The sequence below is a fragment of the Mus pahari genome, chromosome 7 (assembly GCF_900095145.1).
Source record: "Mus pahari chromosome 7, PAHARI_EIJ_v1.1, whole genome shotgun sequence".
Classification (NCBI taxonomy): Eukaryota; Metazoa; Chordata; class Mammalia; order Rodentia; family Muridae; genus Mus; species Mus pahari.
Window position 1 is genome coordinate 12,001,001 of NC_034596.1, and position 18,637 is coordinate 12,019,637.

Here is an 18,637-nt window from a genome sequence, read left to right on the forward strand (position 1 = left end):
TTTTTTTGTTTTTCAAGACAGGGTTTCTCTGTGTAGCCCTGGCTGTCCTGGAACTCACTCTGTAGACCAGGCTGGCCTCGAACTCAGAAATCTATCTGCCTCTGCCTCCCAAGTGCTGGGATTAAAGGCATGTGCCACCACTGCCCGGCTACTCTCCAGCCCATAATTTAACAATTTCTTTTCCTTTGCAGCCATTGCTTGAGACTTGGTTTGTATTGTATAACACCCTTGTTAAGAGTTGTAGATTTTGTGTCAAGCATAGATGAGCAGGTCTTTAATCCCAGCACTCAGGAGAGACAGGAATGTAGTTCCCTGTGAGTTTGAGGCCAGCCTGGCCTACATAAAGAGTTCCAGCCAGCATTATATGTAGCTATGTAGAAAGACTGTATCTCAAAAATAGCTAGGTAGCTAGATAGTAGTTCTAAGTTCTCATGCTGGGATAATTATGAGAAGTGATGCTGTAGTGTTAGACTTGATGGATAAAATAATGCATGTCTTAAAGGGGTAACAATGAATATAAAAAAACCCTTGGGCTTTTGTTAGTGAGATTGTATTCCCAGTGGCACCTCTCTCCAGCCTGTCTATTCATCTGTCTCAGCATCTATGTGTTCTCATCCCTTAACTCTTTGTCACTTGGTCTCAAATGTCTCTCTCATCTCTCCACATGCTCTTGTTGTGGATTTCTCTGCATAGATGCTCTCTGCTATGGAGGGCCTTGTGGCTGACTAGTAGCTGTAACATGTATGTCTTCTTGAGTTGGGCTTAGGCCTGTGGGACCCTAAGCCAGTTTTAGTATACAGAGATGGGGTGCAGGCTCATAGCTACTGTAGCCTACCAACCTCAGGAAAGGTAGCACACTCACCTGCTAGCAGCAGTTAGGCCTAAAGTGAGCAGGGAACTTCAATGCTTTAGAAAGTATGGGGTTTCCATGGCTTAGCATTAGTCTGACTTGTCTGGTATGGCACCATATTGAATTTCTGTGGTTAATTATGCTTACAGTGTTCTGAGGACAATTATGTGACCAGTGCTTACCAGTGGATGGTTCCCTTTCTCCACCGCTGTGAGAAACAGTCTCCAGGTGCAGCCAACGAGCTACTAAGAGAATATCTAGTAACTTTAGCTAAAGGAGACTTGAAACTTCCCTTGAAGATATTTCAACATTCTAAACCAGATGTAAGTAGCATATCCTCTTTACTTCTTCCTTAAGTCTGTAACATTTGATTTAGATATAATTTTTTGTAATCAGCCTCACAAAGAAATTCCTGTAAGTAGAAAATAATTGCTATTTTCTGTTTATAAAAGGTTTTTTTCTTCTATTTTCATATCTTTTTATTGGATATTTTCTTTATTTACATTTCAAATGTCCCCTTTCCCTGTTTCCCTCCCTCCCAGAAAATACCCTATCACATCCTCCCTCCCAGCATCCCAGCAGGCCTGCATCTATGAGGGTGATCCTCCACCCATCCACCCACCCACTCCCCCCAGGCCCCCCGCCCCGGCCTCGATTCCCCTACACTGGAGCATCTACAAGCCTTCATAGGACCAAGGACCTTTCCTCCCATTGATGTGTGACAAGGCCATCCTCTTCCATATATGTAACTGGAGCTATGTGTACTCCTTTGATGATGGCTTACTCCCTGGGAGCTCTGGAAGGTCTGGTTGGTTGATATTGTTGTTCTTCCTATGGGTTGCAAACCCCTTCAACTCTTTCAGTCCGTTCTCTAACTCTTCTATTGTGGAATGTGCTCAGTCCAATGGTTGGCTGCAAGCATCTGCCTCTGTTTTGTATGGCTCTGGCAGGGCCTCTCAGGAGACAGTCATATCAGGCTCCTGTCAGCATGTACTTCTTGGCATCCACAACAGTGTCTGGGATTGGTAACTGTATATGGGATGAATCCTCAAGTGGGACAGTCTCTTGGTGGCCTTTCCTTCAGTCTCTACTTTACAGTTTATCTCCGTATTTGCTCCTGTGAGCATTTTGTTCTCCTTCTAAGAAGGACCAAAGCAACCACACTTTGGTCTTCCATCTTCTTGAGGTTCATATGATCTGTGAATTGTATCCTGGTTATTTGGAGCTTTTGGGCTAATATCCACTTATCAGTGAGTGCATATCATGTGTGTTCTTTTGCAATTGGGTTACCTCATTCAGAATGATATTTTCTACTTCTATCCATTGGCCTAAGAATTTCATGAAGTCATCATTTTTAATAGCTGAGTAGTACTCCATTGTGTAAATAGTACCACATTTTCTGTATCCATTCCTCTGTTGAAGGCCATCTGGGTTCTTTCTAGCTTCTGGCTATTATAAATAAGGGTGCTATGAACATTATGGAGCATGTGTCCTTATTACCAGTTGGAGCATCTTCTGGGTATATATGCCCAAGAGTGGTATAGCTGGGTCCTCAGGTAGTACTATGTCCAATTTTATGAGGAACTGCCAGACTGATTTCCAGAGTGGTTGTACNAGCTTGCAATCCCACCAGCAATGGAGGAGTGTTCCTCTTTCTCCACATCCTCACCAGCATCTGCTGTCACCTGAGTTTTTGATCTTAGCCATTCTGACTGGTGTGAGGTGGAGTCTCAGGGTTGTTTTGATTTGCATTTCCCTGATGACTAAGGATGTTGAACATTTTTTAGGTGCTTCCCAGTCATTCGATATATCTCAGTATATATCTTTGTTTAACTCTGTACTCCATTTTTTAAAATAGGGCTATTTGTTGTCTACAGTCTAACTTCTTGAGTTCTTTGTATATATTGGATATTAGCCCCCTATCAGATTTAGGATTGGTAAAGATCTTTCCCCAATCTGTTGGTTGTNTTTTTGTCTTATTGACAGTGTCCTTTGCCTTACAGAAGCTTTGCAATTTTATGAGATCCCATTTGTTGATACTTGATCTTACAGCACAAGCCATTGCAGTTTTGTTCAGGAATTTTTCCCCTGTGCCCATGTGTTCAAGTCTTTCCCCTACTTTCTCCTCTATAAGTTTCACTGTATCTGGTTTTATGTGAAGGACCTTGATCCACTTGGATTTGAGCTTTGTAAAAGGAAATAAGAATGGATCAATTCGCACTCTTCTACTTGCTGACTGCCAGTTAAACCAGCTAAAACCAGTTAAAAATGCAGTCTTTTTTTCCACTGGATAGTTTTAGCTCCTTTGTCAAAGATCAAGTGATCATAGGTATGTGGGCTCATTTCTTGGTCTCCAATTCTAATCCATTGACCTTCCTGCCTGTCTCTGTACCAATACCATTCAGTTTTTAATCACTATTATTCTGTAATACATGTTGAGGTCAGGGATGGTGATTCCCCCAGAAGTTCTTTTATTGTTGAGAATACTTATCCCTGTCCTGGGTTTTTTGTTATTCCAAATGAATTTGAAAATTGCTCTTTCTAATTCTATGAAGAATTGATTTGGAATTTTGATGGGGATTGCATTGAATCTTTAGATTGCTTTTGGCAAGATGGCCAGTTTTACTATATTAATCCTGCCAATCCACGAGCATGGGAGACCTTTCCATCTTCTGAGATCTTCTTCAATTTCTTTCTTCAGAGACTTGAAATTCTTGTCATACAGATCTTTCACTTGCTTGGTTAGAGTCACCCAAGGTATGTAATATTATTTCTGACTATTGTGAGGGGTGTCATTTCCCTAATTTCTTTTTCAGGCTGTTTATCCTTTGAATAGAGGAAGGCTACTGATTTGTTTGAGTCGATTTTATATCTAGCTACTGCGCTGAAACTGTTGATCAGGTTTAGGAATTCTCTGGTGGAAATTTTTGGGTCACTTAAGTATACTATCATATCATCTGCAAATAGTGATATTTTGACTTCTTCCTTTCCCATTTGTATCCATTTGACCTCCTTTTATTGTCTAATTTCCCTAGCTAGAACTTCAAGCACTATATTGACTAGATAGGGAGAGAGTTGTCAGCCTTGTCTAGTCCCTGATTTAGTGGGATTGCTTCAAGTTTCTCCATTCAGTTTGATGTTGGCTACTGGTTTGCTGTATATTGCTTTTACTATGTTTAGGTATGGGCCTTGAATTCCTGGTCTTTCTAAGACTTTTAACATGAAGGAATGCTGAATTTTGTCAAATTGTTTTTCAGCATCTAGTGAAATGTACATATGGGTTTTGTCTTTGCATTTGTTTATGTAGTGGATTATGTTGATGGACTTCCATATATCGAACCATCCTTGCATCCCTGGGATAAAACCTACTTGATCATGGTGAATGATCATTATGAAGTGTTCTTGGATTTGGTTTTCGAGGATTTTATTGAGTATTTTTGCACTGATATTGATAAGGGAAATTGGTCTGAAGTTCTCTTTCTTTGTTGGATCTTTGTGTAACTTAGGTATAAGCATAATTGTGGCTTCATAGAATGAATTGGGTAGTGTACCTTCTGTTTCTATTTTGTGGAATATTTAGAAGAGTATTGGTATTAGGTTTTCTTTAAAGGTCTGATAGCATTCTCCACTAAACACATCTGGTCCTGGGCTTTTTTTGGTTAGAAGAGTACTAATGACTGTTTATATTTCTTTAGGGGATATGGGACTGTTTTGAGTTAGGATCTTTTTGCTTTTTGCATTTCTTTGACTGTTGTGTCAATGTTTTTTCAGGTATCTTCTGCCCCTGAGATACCCCCTTCTATTTCTTGTATTCTGTTGGTGATGCTTGCATCTATGACTCATGATCTCTTTCCTAGGTTTTCTATCTCCAGGGTTCTCTACCTTTGTGATTTCTTTGTTGTTTCTATTTTCAGTTTTAGATCTTGGATGGTTTTGTTCATTTCCTTCACCTGTTTGATTGTATTTTCCTGTAATTCTTTAAGGAATTTTTGAGTTTCCTCTTTAAGGGCTTCTACCTGTTCATCTGTGTTCTCCTTAATTTCTTTATGGGAGTTTAATATGCCCTTCTTAAAGTCCTCTATCATCATCATGAGAAGTGACTTTAGATCCTGGTCTTGCTTTTCTGGTGTGATGGTGTATCCTGGACTCGCTATGTTGGGAGAACTGGATTCTGATTTTGTCATGTAGCCTTGGTTTCTGTTGGTAAGGTCCTTGCCCTTTTCTCCCACCATCTGCTTCCTGCCCTTGCTATATCTGACTGGAGCCTGTCCTTCCTGTCACCCTGGTTGAGTCAGAACTCCTTTAAGTACAGCTGTCTCTGTGATCTTGTGATTCTAGGATACTGTGATCCTGAGATCCTGGGTGTGTCAGAGTCCCTGGAATTTAATCTGCCTCTGAGACCCTGAAGTCCTGGTGTGACCAAGCTTCTAGTATCCTGTGATCCTGTGATTCTGGAATCCTGTGATCCCGGGATCCTGGGATCCTGGGTGTGCTAGAGCACCTGGGAGTGAAGCCTCCTCTGGGGCCTGTGGGACTGGCCACCAAGTTCGCACCCTTTACAAAAGCTTTTTAACATTGTTAATGTACATTTTTAAAAAGTTTACATAATTGGGGCTGTAGTTGGAGGTCGAGAACTCTTGACAGTGAAGGCAGTTCACTAAAGTTGACTTACTCAGTGTAGGAAATGGAGGGGGATTGGGCTGTAAAGTTTTCATGCGATTGCTTGGGTCGTCCAAGTCTGCACTGTGTTCTTGCCCAGAATATTTATGCTGTCACCAATAAGTGAAAGTGTCTTTTCTCAGGAACATCCAAAAAGCTTATGAAGGTCTTTAAGTTCTCATAATGATATCTTCAATCACCCCAGTGCTTCTTACAGAGGCAGAAGACTGCATTTTAAAACTTGCCTTCTGCACTGCTTGGAGTTGCTGGAAGGAAAGCCATTGCGTTAGGTGCAAATACTTTTGCATTGTGAAAATCTCTTAATTTTGTTATGGATTAAATATACTATTTCAGGCAATGCAGTGATTTCCATTTTATTGGTGTTAGACTTTAAGCAAGGTGGCGCAGTCCCTGGGGGCACTGTCATGAGACTTAGAGCCAAAGCCACTTCAGACTTCTTTCAGTTCTTAGGTATGATTGAGCCTGATTCTTCACCCTGGCCTCCATTACCAGTGCGAAACTCACACAATATACAGTTATGGCTTGTGTAACCCAAACACGAAGGAAAGCATTGCTATATCTTAGGCATTTCTGGGTTTATAAGTGGGTCACCTGTCTGAAATGACTCTGCTCATTGGTTATGTAATGATTTCCACCTTCTCATAATCAGCTTGCACTTAGTGCATGACTTTACATTTGGGGTGAGCCCTGGTGGGCACTTATGGCAGTGGAATACTGCATGCTGTGCAGGGTGGATTGACCATGAATGTTTTATGAGGGGAGAAGAGTTGACTATAAATTCTTCCTGCAGTCTTGGTTGTGAGAGTTCTTCCATATGAGATCTTGTAAATCCTTTGTATATAGTCAGCTTTTTGTTGTTTTTAACCTGGACATTTAGCATGTGCTTTTGAATAAAACATGTAGCCATTTGCCTTTCTTCAAACACACGAATACTAGTCAGGTAGCAGGGATGTTAGGATCTTCCATTCTAGTACCTCATCCATATTTCTCAGTGTTACCTTTCTGTCACATAAGTTTGATAGTGTCATAATCTATGGAAATGTTCTGATTGGCTTGTGATTGTGTCCTGGTCAGCTTTGGACTGGCTTGAGATGGGTCTTTGCTTCCAGCCTGCCTCTTCATCCTTATTTCTCTTCAGGAGCACATGAGGCCACTTACAGGGCACTTAATTCTTGACTTACCGGAGCTCTTTTTGGCCTTCTGTGATAGTGAGGTAATTCCTTCATGTGCAAGTGATTGTATCCCTCCTCCTCATTTACTTGATGAGTCACTGCCTTTCTTATGCTCCTTTTTCTTTAGATATTCCTTGAAATAATCCACAATTTCTCCTTCCTTTGATAGATTTTTGTACCTGCTTCTCTTAGTATGTCTTTACTTGTTCACTATCATGTGTGAGTTTTACTTTTAATTTCTGTTTCATCATAGTCATCAGCCAGATAATTTTGTGTTTTGAGTCATGGTGATAAGTATTTTCCCACTTAACATTTACAGCAAAATTTTGTTTTCTTTGAGTATTTTTGTAGATTTATTTTTTTTTAATTTAGATCCCTAATGTATTTGGAGTTTGTTCTTTTATATAGTGTGAGTTATAGATATGATTTTATGCTGTGTCAAATAGCCACTTATCTGTCTAAGCAGAATTTATTAAGACATTTATCTTTACCCTTGTAACCTGAGGTGTCACCATTGTTATACAGTTATATTTTCAATATTCTCTTTCTGTTATAGAGTTTTCTCTACCTTCATTTCTTTTGACTATTTAATATTTGTGTTTATAAAAAGTTGAGTTTCTGTGTTAGCTTTATATCCTGCCATTTCATGCTTCTATTGGTTAATTCTTTGATGCTCTCTAAATATTTCATTTTATCAGATTATATTTTTGTCTAGTTGGCCATAGTGTGTAATATTTTTTTAAAGATTTATTTATTTATTATATGTAAGTACATTGTGGCTGTCTTTTGACACCCCAGAAGAGGGCATCAGATCTCATTATGGATGGTTGTGAGCCACCATGTGGTTTCTGGGATTTGAACTCAGGACCTTTAAAAGAGCAGTCAATGCTCTTAACTGCTGAGCCATCTCTCCAGCCCCCCGTGTATAATCTTTTAAAAAGATGAGTACACTGTTACTGTCTTCAGACACACCACAAGAGGGCATTAGATTCCTTTACAGATGATTATGAGCCACCATGTTAGAGCAGCCAGTGCTCTTAACCACTGATCCAGTTCTCCAGCCCCCATAGTGTGTACTTTTAGGACTTTATTTTTCTAAATTCTGATTTTGTTGGATTTTATGGCTGCCATATAGCACAGCTTATAACCTGCTGTTAATAGTGTGAAGTTCAGTTCATCGACTTTTTAGTACTTCTAGGTGGGTGTTCTTTGGGTTAAGAAAGAAGAGGGATGGCTTAATAGCTACTACAGGGATACCAAGGAAGGAGTGATGAGAGTGAGAAAATGTCTCTCTTAGGCTGTAAGTGGAGAGAGACATCATGTAGGTGTCTTCACAGGCAAGAGTCAACAGTGTTTTCTGAGTGCTGTGAACTTTGTGCACAATGTCTTATTTTTAAGAAAGATGTACATACTGGTTTGTGAGGAAAATACCACAGTCAAACAAAGATACACAGATAAATAGGATCTTTTTTGAAGTAGTAAGCCAGTTCTTACTAGGCCAGCATGTGCAAGACACACATCAGAAGCCATAGCACCTAGGGATGTTCTGTGTGAAGTGGAAATAAAACTGGATTCCTAGTAGGCATTAGACTTGAGCAGACTGAGTCCTTGAGAAGATCTCCTGGGTGAAATGTGGATAATACAAGGAGACATCATCAGCCTTTTGTCATGCTAGGGAGAAACACAATGTGGCCTCTGGACTGTAGAGTTTGCATCCTTTGTATTATCTTAGGGTTCAGCTAAGCTTGGATCAAAAATGTTTGAAGAAAATTTTTACATGTACTAAATGTGTAAAATTTCTCATTTGGTTTTATTCTAGTATAGCATCCACATTTTACTGTTATATGTAATCAAAGATGAAATAAAATCTGGACCGGAGTATGTGTATTTCATATACAAAATTGATAGTCTGTATAAAAGATTGAGCATGTACAGTTTTGTAATCTGCCTGGTCTTAGAACAAGCTTACTGTAGATAGCAAGTACTAATTAGTTTGAATCTAGTTAATCTTTTCTGTAGGGCAGCTGGTTCATACTATAAGAATAGGTATGACATTGTGGCACCACCTGGGGTCCCAGTCACTTGGGAGGCAGAGGCACAACGCTGCAGAAGGGTTGCTTGAACTAGGAATTAGAAAATAACTAGGCAGTACAGTGAGATTCTTTGACTTAAAATGAAAAATTGTGTTTTGATATGAGGCCAAAATGAGATTGAGGGGAAAGCAAAAAGCTTTCCTGTTACTCTTCATACTGAAAGTCTTTCAGTATAAGGTTTTGAGTATAGATGATCAATTACGAGCTCTACATCATCGGTATCAGAAGAGGCTATTATTTAGTGTTTCAGGAAGGGAGCACAGGAGGCAGTGGGTCAGGATGACTATCAAGGCCTGGCTTCTGCTCCCCCTGCTCGCCCAGACTGACCTTGCCTGGGGTCTGTTTCAGAGCTTCCCTACACTGCTTGTCTTCCCTGTTGGCTACCATGCCGTGTCTCAGTTTCCTAGGGCTGCCTGTGTGTGCACACACTTGCAGGACCCCCAGAGCCCATGCTGCCTGATTTAGGCCTTGCAGCCAGGGGCCTAGATCTTAGTCCAGGCCGTGTACCTTTCTAGCATCACCGTTGTGAGCAAATCATATGACTCCCTGGTACCTTGGATTCTCCACTATGCAAAATATGAATAATACTAAAGTTAGTTTTACAGGGATGTTTGGAGGACTTTTAAAATACTGTAGAAAGGTGACTAGGAATGGTACCCTGTTTAAAATAAGACTCCAGAAAGGCTAGCTACTTTTATCAATTTCTAACTGTATTGATAATTTGTTTTATTCCATATATGCTTATTTTATCAGTCACTTTATAACCTTGACAAAGTAAAACTTTGTCAGTTCCAAATTAATGATACTGTTTATCATATTATCTTGAAGATGTTTATAGATATCCTCTACATCATCTGCTTCAGGAAACTTTATTTCTCTCAACTGTCACTGATTTTTTTTTTTTTAACACTCATTAATGTAAGTGCCTTGGTGTCAGTTTCTCACTCTCACTTTATATCGTGTGTGTGTGTGTGTGTGTGTGTGTGTGTGTGTGTGTATTTTGCATGTGTACTAGATACTGCAATCCAACATTATTATCAGAATCTCCTAAACTACCTAGCTACAAAAAGCTTCCAATAAGACTGGGCTTTCCCTCCGGGATAGAATACTTCCTTGCACACTCAGGACTACAGGTTCTGTTTCCATGGAGCTTCAGGATCTTGTTTCAGACTTTCCTTTCTGTTTCTGTGGGTTTTTTTTTTTTTTTCTGTATTCTTTTACTCCATATAAACTTTCATCCTACTTTTTGTGGTGGTGGACATCAATGGCTTTACTCTTCCCATGGACAGCAATGGCTTTACTCTTTCCTGTACTCTCATAGGAGGGTGCTGGCAATATCTATTATTATTATTATTATTAATTTTTTTTACACTTCATATTCCACCCCCCTACCCCACCCTCTCTCTGTCTGCTCCACTTCACACACTACCTTCCCAGCCCCCTGTCTCCACGTAGATGTCCCCCACCCCCACCCCATCTGACCTCTAAACTCCCTGGGGCCTCCAGTCTCTTGAGGGTTAGGTGCATCATCTCTGAATGAGCACAGACCCGGCAGTCCTCTGCTGTATATGTGTTGGGGGTCTCACATCAGCTGGTGTGTGCTGTCTGTTTGGTGGTGCAGTGTTTGAGAGGTATCAGGGGTCCAGATTAGTTGAGACTGCTGGTCCTCCTACAGGGTACCCTACTCCTCAGCTTCTTTCTGCCTTCCCTAATTCAACAACGGGTCAGCTGCTTCTGTCCATTGGTTGGGTGCAAATATCTGCATCCAACTCTTTCAGCTGCTTGTTGGGTCTTTCAGAGGGCAGTCATGATAGGTTCTTTTTTGTGAGTGCTCCATAGGCTTAGTAATAGTGTGAGGCCTTGGGACCTCCTCTTGAGCTAGGTCCCACTTTTTGCCTGTCACTGGACCTCCTTTTCCTCCAGCTGCTCTCCATTTCCATCCCTGTAATTCTTTCAGACAGGAACAATTATGGGTCAGAGATGTGACTGTCCGATAGCAACCTCTTCCCTCACTTGGTGCCATGACTTCCTACTGAAGGTGGGCTCTATAAGTTCCCTCTTCCTACTGTTGGGCATTTTATCTAAGGTCCCTCCCTTTTATTCCTGAGAGTCTCTCACCTCCCAGGTCTCTGGTGCATTCTGGAGCTCCCCCCCNTCACTTGGTGCCATGACTTCCTACTGAAGGTGGGCTCTATAAGTTCCCTCTTCCTACTGTTGGGCATTTTATCTAAGGTCCCTCCCTTTTATTCCCAGGAGTCTCTCACCTCCCATGTCTCTGGTGCATTCTGGGGGTGGGGCTCCCCTCAACCCCCCATTTCCTGAGGTTGGCTGTTTCCATTCTTTCTGCTGACCCTTAGGGCTTCAGTCCTTTTCTCTCTCCCAATACCAGGTCGGGTTCCCCTCTCCCTATCGCCTTCCCCATCTACTTTCCCTCCCAGGTCCCTCCTTCCCTCTCTCCCCACTTGTGATTGCTTTCTTCTCTCTCCCAAGTGGGATTGAGGCGTCCTCACTTGGGCACTTCAGCTTGTTGACGTTTTTGAGTTCTGTGGACTGTATTTTTGGTATTCTGTACTTTTTTTTTTGGCTAATATCCACTTATTAGCGAGTACATACCATACATGTCCTCTTGGGGTCTTAGTTACCTCACTCAGTATAATATTTTCTAGTTCCATACATTTGCCTGCAAAACTCAGGATGTCCTTGTTCTTAATAGCTAAGTAGTATTTCCATTGTATAAATGAACCACATTTTCTGTATCCATTCTGTCCTGGGTCATCTTGGTTGTTTCCAGCTCCAGGCTATCACAAATAAGGCCGCTATGAACATAGTGGAACATGTGCCCCTGTTGCATGGTGGGACATCTTTTGTGTATATTCCCAAGAGTGATATAGCTGGGTCTTCAGGTAAATCTATTTCCAATTTTCTGAGGAACTTCCAGATTGATTTCCAGAGTAGTTGTACCAGTTTGGAATCCCACCAGCAATGGAAGAGTGTTCCTCTTTCTCTACATTTTCTCCAACATGTATTGTCACCTGAGGTTTTGATCTTAGCCATTCTGACTGGTATAAGGTGGAATCTCAGGGTCGTTTTGATTTTCATTTCTCTGATCACTAAGGACTTTTCTTTAGGTGCTTTTCAGCCATTTGAGATTCTTCAGTTGTGAATTCTCAGTTTAGTTCCATACCCCACTTTTAGATTGGATTGTTTGGTTTTTTTGATTAACTTCCTGAGTTCTTTATATATATTGGATATTAGCCCTCTATCAGATGTGGGGTTAGTAAAGATTTTTTTTCCCAATCTGTAGGTTGTGGATTTGTCTTATTGACTATGTTCATTGCCCTACATTTCCAGTTTCATGAGGTCCCATCTGTCAATTCTTGATCTTAGAGCATGAGCCATTGGAGTTCCGTTTAGGAAATTTCCCCCTGTGCCAATGAGTTTAAGGCTCTTTCCCACATTCTCTTCTATTAGATTCAGTGTATCTGGTTTTATGTTGAGGTCTTTGATCCACTTGGACTTGAACTTTGTACAAGGTGACAAATATGGTTATATTTCATTCTTCTATATACAGACAGCCAGTTAGATCAGTACCATTTATTGAAGTTGCTTACCTTTTTCCATTGTATATTTTTGGCATCTTTGTCAAAGATTAAGTGACCATAAGTGTGTGGTTTTATTTCTTGGTCTTCATTTCTATTCTATTGATCAGTGCGTCTGTCTCTGTACCAATACCATGCAGTTTTTATCACTATTGCTCTGTAGCAAAGCTAGAGGACAGGGATGGTGATTCCCCCAGCTGCTCTTTTATTGTTAAGAATTGTTTTCAGTATTCTGGGTTTTTTGCCTTTCCAGATGACTTTGAGAATTGCTCTTTCCATGCCTTTGAAGAATTGTGTTGGGATTTTGATATGGATTGCATTGGATCTATAGATTGCCTTTGGTAGGATGGCCATTTTTACTATGTTAATTCTGCCAATCCATGAACATAGGAGTTCTCTCCATTTTCTGAGACCTTCTTCCATTTCTTTCTTGAGAGACTTTAAGTTATAAAGAAACAAACTCACCTAAGAGGAGTAGAAGTTAGGAAATAGTCAAACTCAGGGCCAAAATCAACCAAATAGAAACAAAGAAAACAATACAAAGAATCAGCAAAACCAATAGCTGATTCTTTGAGAGAATCAACAAGATAGATAAACCCCTAACCAAACTAACTAAAGGGCCAAGAGGCAGTATCCAAATTAATAAAATCAGAAATCAAAAGGGAGACATAACAACAGAAACGGAGGAAATTAAAAAAAAAAAAATCAGATCCTACCATATAAGTCTATACGCAACAAAACTGAAAAATCTAGATGAAATGCATGGTTTTCTAGACAGATGCCGCATACCAAAGTTAAATCAAGTGCAGGTAAACTATCTAAACAGGCCCATATCACACAAGGAAATAGAAGAAGTCATGACAAACCTCCCAATCAAAAAAAGCCCCGGCCTGATGGATTTAGTACAGAATTCTACCAGACCTTCAAAGAAGACCTGATACCAATTTTCCTCAAACTATTCCATAAAATAGAAACAGAAGGAACACTGCCTAACTCATTCTATGAAGCCACAATTACTCTGATACCTAAACCACACAAGGACCCAATGAAAAAAGAGAACTTCAGACCAATCTCGCTTATGAACATCCAGGCAAAAATACTCAATAAAATTTTTGCAAACCGAATTCAAGAACACCTTAAAACCATCATTCACTATGATCAAGTAAGCTTCATCCCAGGGATGCAAGGTTGGTTTAATATATGATAATCTATTAATGTAATCTACTATATAAACAAACTTAAAGAAAAAAATCACATGATCATCTCCTTAGATGCAGAAAAAACATTTGACAGAATACAACACCCCTTCATGTTAAAGGTATTGGAGAGATCAGGAATTCAAGGCCCATACCTAAACATAATAAAAGCAATTTACTGNANACCAACAGCCAATATTAAATTAAATGGAGACATACTTGAAGCAATCCTACTGAACTCGGGTACTAGACAAGGATGCCCACTCTCCCCATATCTATTCAATATAGTACTCAAAGTGTTAGCTAGATCAATAAGACAATGAAAAGAGATCAAGGGGATACAAATTGGTAAAGAAGATATAAAGGTATCACTATTTGCAGATGATGTGATAGTATACATAAGTGACCCCAAAAATTCTATTAGAGAACTTTCCAGTTGATAAACAACTTCAGCAAAGTTGCTGGATATAAAATTAACTCAAATAAATCAGTATATAAAAAGGATATACAGATTATACAAAGGATAAACAGGCTGAGAAGGAAATTAGGGAAACAACTCCCTTTACAATAGCCACAAATAATGCTTATTATTTTTGTGTTTTATAAAATACTCCGAGAATAACAATCTATTCTTTGAAGTGGCACACCAATACCCTGTATGGAACGAGGCCCGAGGTGGCCATCCTGTGCTTCATGGCTAGAGTGTGCTTGGTGGTTGTGCCACTGCATTGTGGTTCTCCAGCTGAGTGGGATAGCAGTGCAGTGCAGTGCAGGGAATGCTTGCATGGAATGCAGATGGGGAACGCTAGGCTCTACGGTTTGTGATACTACAGGAATTTCAGAGATGTTTGTAATTGAAGCACAGGATTCAGATGTTGGGGTTAGAAATGTCATTTTTAATGTCACTGCCTTTATAATTCACTGGATTATTTGTTATTTGCATCTGCTTTGTCTGGAATGGGCCATAAATTGAAGTCTGATTTTAGTAGATGAAGCTTGTGGATTACAAATGATCGTTTTTAGCTGATTCTGTAATTAAAGTGTGATTTCATCATTTCATAGAATTATTAAGTACCTCAAAAGTCTGCAAGCTACAGAAAAATCAAGATTCGTTTCTTTGGCTGATTAGTGGCACTGTTTAATATTCTGTTGAAAGTGGTGCTGGGATATGGAGAAACTGACTTTTACTCCAACATGCTTTCTTTTCCCTAGCTCCAGCAAAAAATTATTCCTGATGAGGACCAGCTGATGGCCATAGCGCTCGAATGCATCTATAACTGTGATCGAAGTGACCAGCTCTCCCTCTGCTATGACATCCTAGAATGCCTCCCACAAAGGGGGTGTGGGTAAGGAGCCCCGGCAGCCAAGCTCACCAGGCTTCTTAGTCTAGTGTTTAAAACAAAGGCACTGCTTTTCTTTTCTTTTTTTTTTGGAGGAAATTTTATTTATTTTTTAATTCAGATTTTAAAATTCAAGGTCACAGCCTATCATTAATGGAATTCTAGACAGGAACTAAATGTAGGAACCTGAAGGTTGCCCTGCTTGCTATTCTATATAGGGTAACCTTTGAACAATAAACTTGACTTACAGGTAAGAAGTGTAGCAGGAATGTTGAGGAGTTACCTACATTCCCTATACAGTTCAGGAAAACCTCCTTTGAGAATGGTACCTCAAAGTGGAATAGTACCTCCCACATCAATTAACAATCAAGACAATCCAGCATTGCTGTGTCCACAGACCAGAGGCACTGCTTTTCTAAATGTTCATCAGCAGAGAACTTTGAGACTATAAGAAAGACAAAAGTCTGGGAGATAGATCAATGGTGGGGTGCATGCTCAATATTCACGTGGCCTTGAGTCCACCCTAGCCCTTCAAAATATAAAGGGGAGCCATATAGAGATGAAATTAAAATTTTTATCTTGGTGTCTGGAGATAGCCTTAATTTTTCTGTTACTATATGGGAATTCTACTGTAATTATAATTTCTGATATCATTCCGCTCAGTGTGATTATCACATACTGAAAACTAAAAACCACGGCACTGTAAGGAGAATCTCTAAAAGTCTACAGCACTGACTTCTTGGATCTTAAATTTGCCTTTAGTTTTCTTTTTTCCTTATCTTTGTACTTATGGATTGCTTGTATTTATTCTGTGAATTCTTCCTTCTTAGTCTGTATTTAGTAGTTCTTTCCTTGGACAACAGGTAGCTGTCATTCCCTCTCCCTTTGCATTCTAGTTCCTAGGTATCCCACAAGAATGCTCAGTACTAGGCATCGCCCTTATCTTTATGCCTTTGGTACTTCAGCCAAGGTGCTCAGCTTTGCTGGTCTTCAGCTTCTTCAGTAAAATTGAATATTTAGATAGGAAGGCTTCCTTGTTGTAGGTTTCTTCTGTCCCTTGTCTCATGTCAGGGAATTGTTCATTTTTACTAGCCGGATGATAGTTATCACCATGTTTTCAGTCTACTCTGCAGCACTGTTCCCATACACTTGGATACAGGGAAAAGATGAATGGAAGATGATTTTTGCACAGAGGCAGAGTATTATCCCAGAATCTGACCTTTTGATTTTCTTTTTTTTTTAATTAGATATTTTCTTCATTTACATTTCAAATGCTGTCCCCAAAGCCCCCTATACCCTACCCCTGCCCTGCTCCCCAAACCCACCCACTCCTGCTTCCTGGCCCTGGTATTCCCCTGTACTGGGGCATAAGATCTTCACAATACCAAGGGCCTCTCCTCCCATTGATGCCCGACTAGGCCATCTTCTGATACATATGGAACTAGAAACATGAGCTCTGGGGGTACTGGTTAGTTCATATTGTTGTTCCTCCTATAGGGTTGCAGACCCCTTTAGTTCCTTGGGTAGTTTCTCTAGCTCCTTCATTGGGGGCCCTGTGCTCACAATAGATTACTGTGAGCATCCACTTCTGTATTTGCCAGGCACTGGCATAGCCTCACAAGAGACAGCTATATCAGGGTCCTATCTGCAAAATCTTTCTGGCATATGCAACAGTGTCTGGGTTTGGTGGTTGTATATGGGATGCATCCCCAGGTGGGGCAGTCTCTGGATGGTCCTTCCTTCCGTCTCAGCTCTGAACTATAGTGGATTGGCTTCTGTCATATTTATCCAGCTACCATAGGAACACCACTATCAGTCACCCTCCCTGTCTAATGAACCAAGACACACTGGATGCCACAGCATCCCTTAGGAAAAAGGAGTCTTGTTCAAGCTGTTTAATCCAAATCCCATCAGTCCTTTGGGCTGACCTTATGGCTTACAGCTAATGCAGGTGCTTTATACCTGCATTAGTGAGTTTTTTCTCAAGAGATATGAGTAAGTGCTTTCCTCATGTAGGGTGCCAACAATTGACCAGAGGACAATTCTAAATTCAGTTTTGTGAACTAATGAGGTTATTGATCTATGCATAGATGACCCCAGAGCAGCCACACTACTGTAAAGGATGATTTCTGTATAGATGGAGTATGCCCTTGAGTTAACTGTTCACAGTTTTATGTACTGTACTACCTCCTAAACCCCAGACCATGTGCAGCTGGGGCAGAATCACATATAGTTGGTGAGGAGGAGCAGGGGCGGGCTGAAACCTCATGTCAGGGTCTGCCGGCCTTCTCCACTCCTTCCTTCCCTGAGAGGCTGTCAGCAGGCCCAGTCCCAGTGTTGTCTTCTGATGCATCACAGCTGTTCCAGATGAAAGTGGTGAGAGATGTCATGCTCATAGGATAATGTTCAACAACTGCACGGAGAGAGCCAGATGTGGTACCTTAGGAAAGCAGTCTGCTATGCACAGAATGTTACATCATCTATGGGGCAACTGATCTTTTTCCTCTGAAAAGTTAGAGTCATGTAGAAAAGCACATTATTAAAAGAGGCCACATTGCACTTTAAAGGAGCCCTTGGGGACATAGTCCTCTCCTCATTTGCAAGTATAAAGTAATGTAGGAACATAGTTGAAATGAAGATTTTAAACAATAAACAGCTGTTTGGTGCTTACTTTTCCAATATTGGATTCCGCTAATTTTAATCTTAATCCATTGAGTTGATTCAGTGAAATAGGCATGTATGACTTTACTATATGTTTTTGAATGTGACTAGAGATGGGCCTGATAGTCACATTAAGCTAGCAGTACTTTCAGGAAATAGTGCAGGATCCTGGAGGGCTTTGGATGGACGTAGGAAATAAGTCTCAGATTTTAGTTGGGCAATGTAATATTATCATGAATAAGAGAAACACCCTTTTCTCCTCCATATAGTTGTTTTATATTTTATTAAAAACTCCCTTCTAAACCTAATTTATTTTTATTTTCAGGCATAATACAAAGATAACCTCATCTCTTCATGACATGGTAGACCAACTGGAGAAAATTCTCAGGTGAATACAAAAGACAAATCCTTTTGTTCCATGCTTACTAAGATGTGTGTGGTACCATGTGTTCATGGCTTGCCTGTCATTCACGTCTATTTTGAACATGTAGGCCCTTGACTCTCTTCTTTATTTTCTCAATGATGTGTACTGTCTTTCTGTAGCAGAGTACTGGGACATGACCTTGATAAGCCCGAGTGTACATGCACATCTGCTGTGCACATCTGCTGTGCTCTCAACCCCAGGGCCTCTCTTCCCGGGTAGTTTTGTTGGGACCTAGAACTCACTAATATAGAGCAGGCTGCATTTGAACTCATAGATAATCTTCCTGCCCCTATTATTTATTCCTGCATCGCTATTTGCATATGTATGCTTATTTTTGCTTTTTTGTATGTATGCATGTATGTATGTATGTACGATTTTTAAAAAGCATTTTTGCCATGTAGCTCAGGCTGGTTCTAAATTCACAGTGATCTTCTGCTTCAGCCTTCTATGTTGGGGTACTAAGTATGAGATGCCATGCCCAGGTAGGCCTATTTTTAAGTCAAAACATTTCTACTCATTAGGTGTGCGACCTTTGAGCCTATGGCTTTTTTTTTCTTTTTTATTATTATTTTCTTTATTTACATTTCAAATGCTATCCCAAAAGTTCCCTCTACCCCCCCCC

General features: G+C 40.3%; 1 protein-coding gene across 4 annotated transcripts in view; it reads left to right on the forward strand.

Annotated features, from left to right (window-relative positions):
• Positions 1-18,637, forward strand: part of Nbas (neuroblastoma amplified sequence) — a 284,567-nt gene that overhangs the window by 100,362 nt on the left and 165,568 nt on the right. For all 4 annotated transcript variants that reach the window (XM_021201944.1, XM_029540735.1, XM_029540736.1 and 1 more), the window contains exons 25-27: positions 1,000-1,173; positions 14,803-14,936; positions 17,917-17,979. In XM_021201944.1, coding sequence (XP_021057603.1) covers positions 1,000-1,173; positions 14,803-14,936; positions 17,917-17,979 — 371 coding nt within the window. The remainder of the gene's footprint in view (positions 1-999; positions 1,174-14,802; positions 14,937-17,916; positions 17,980-18,637) is intronic.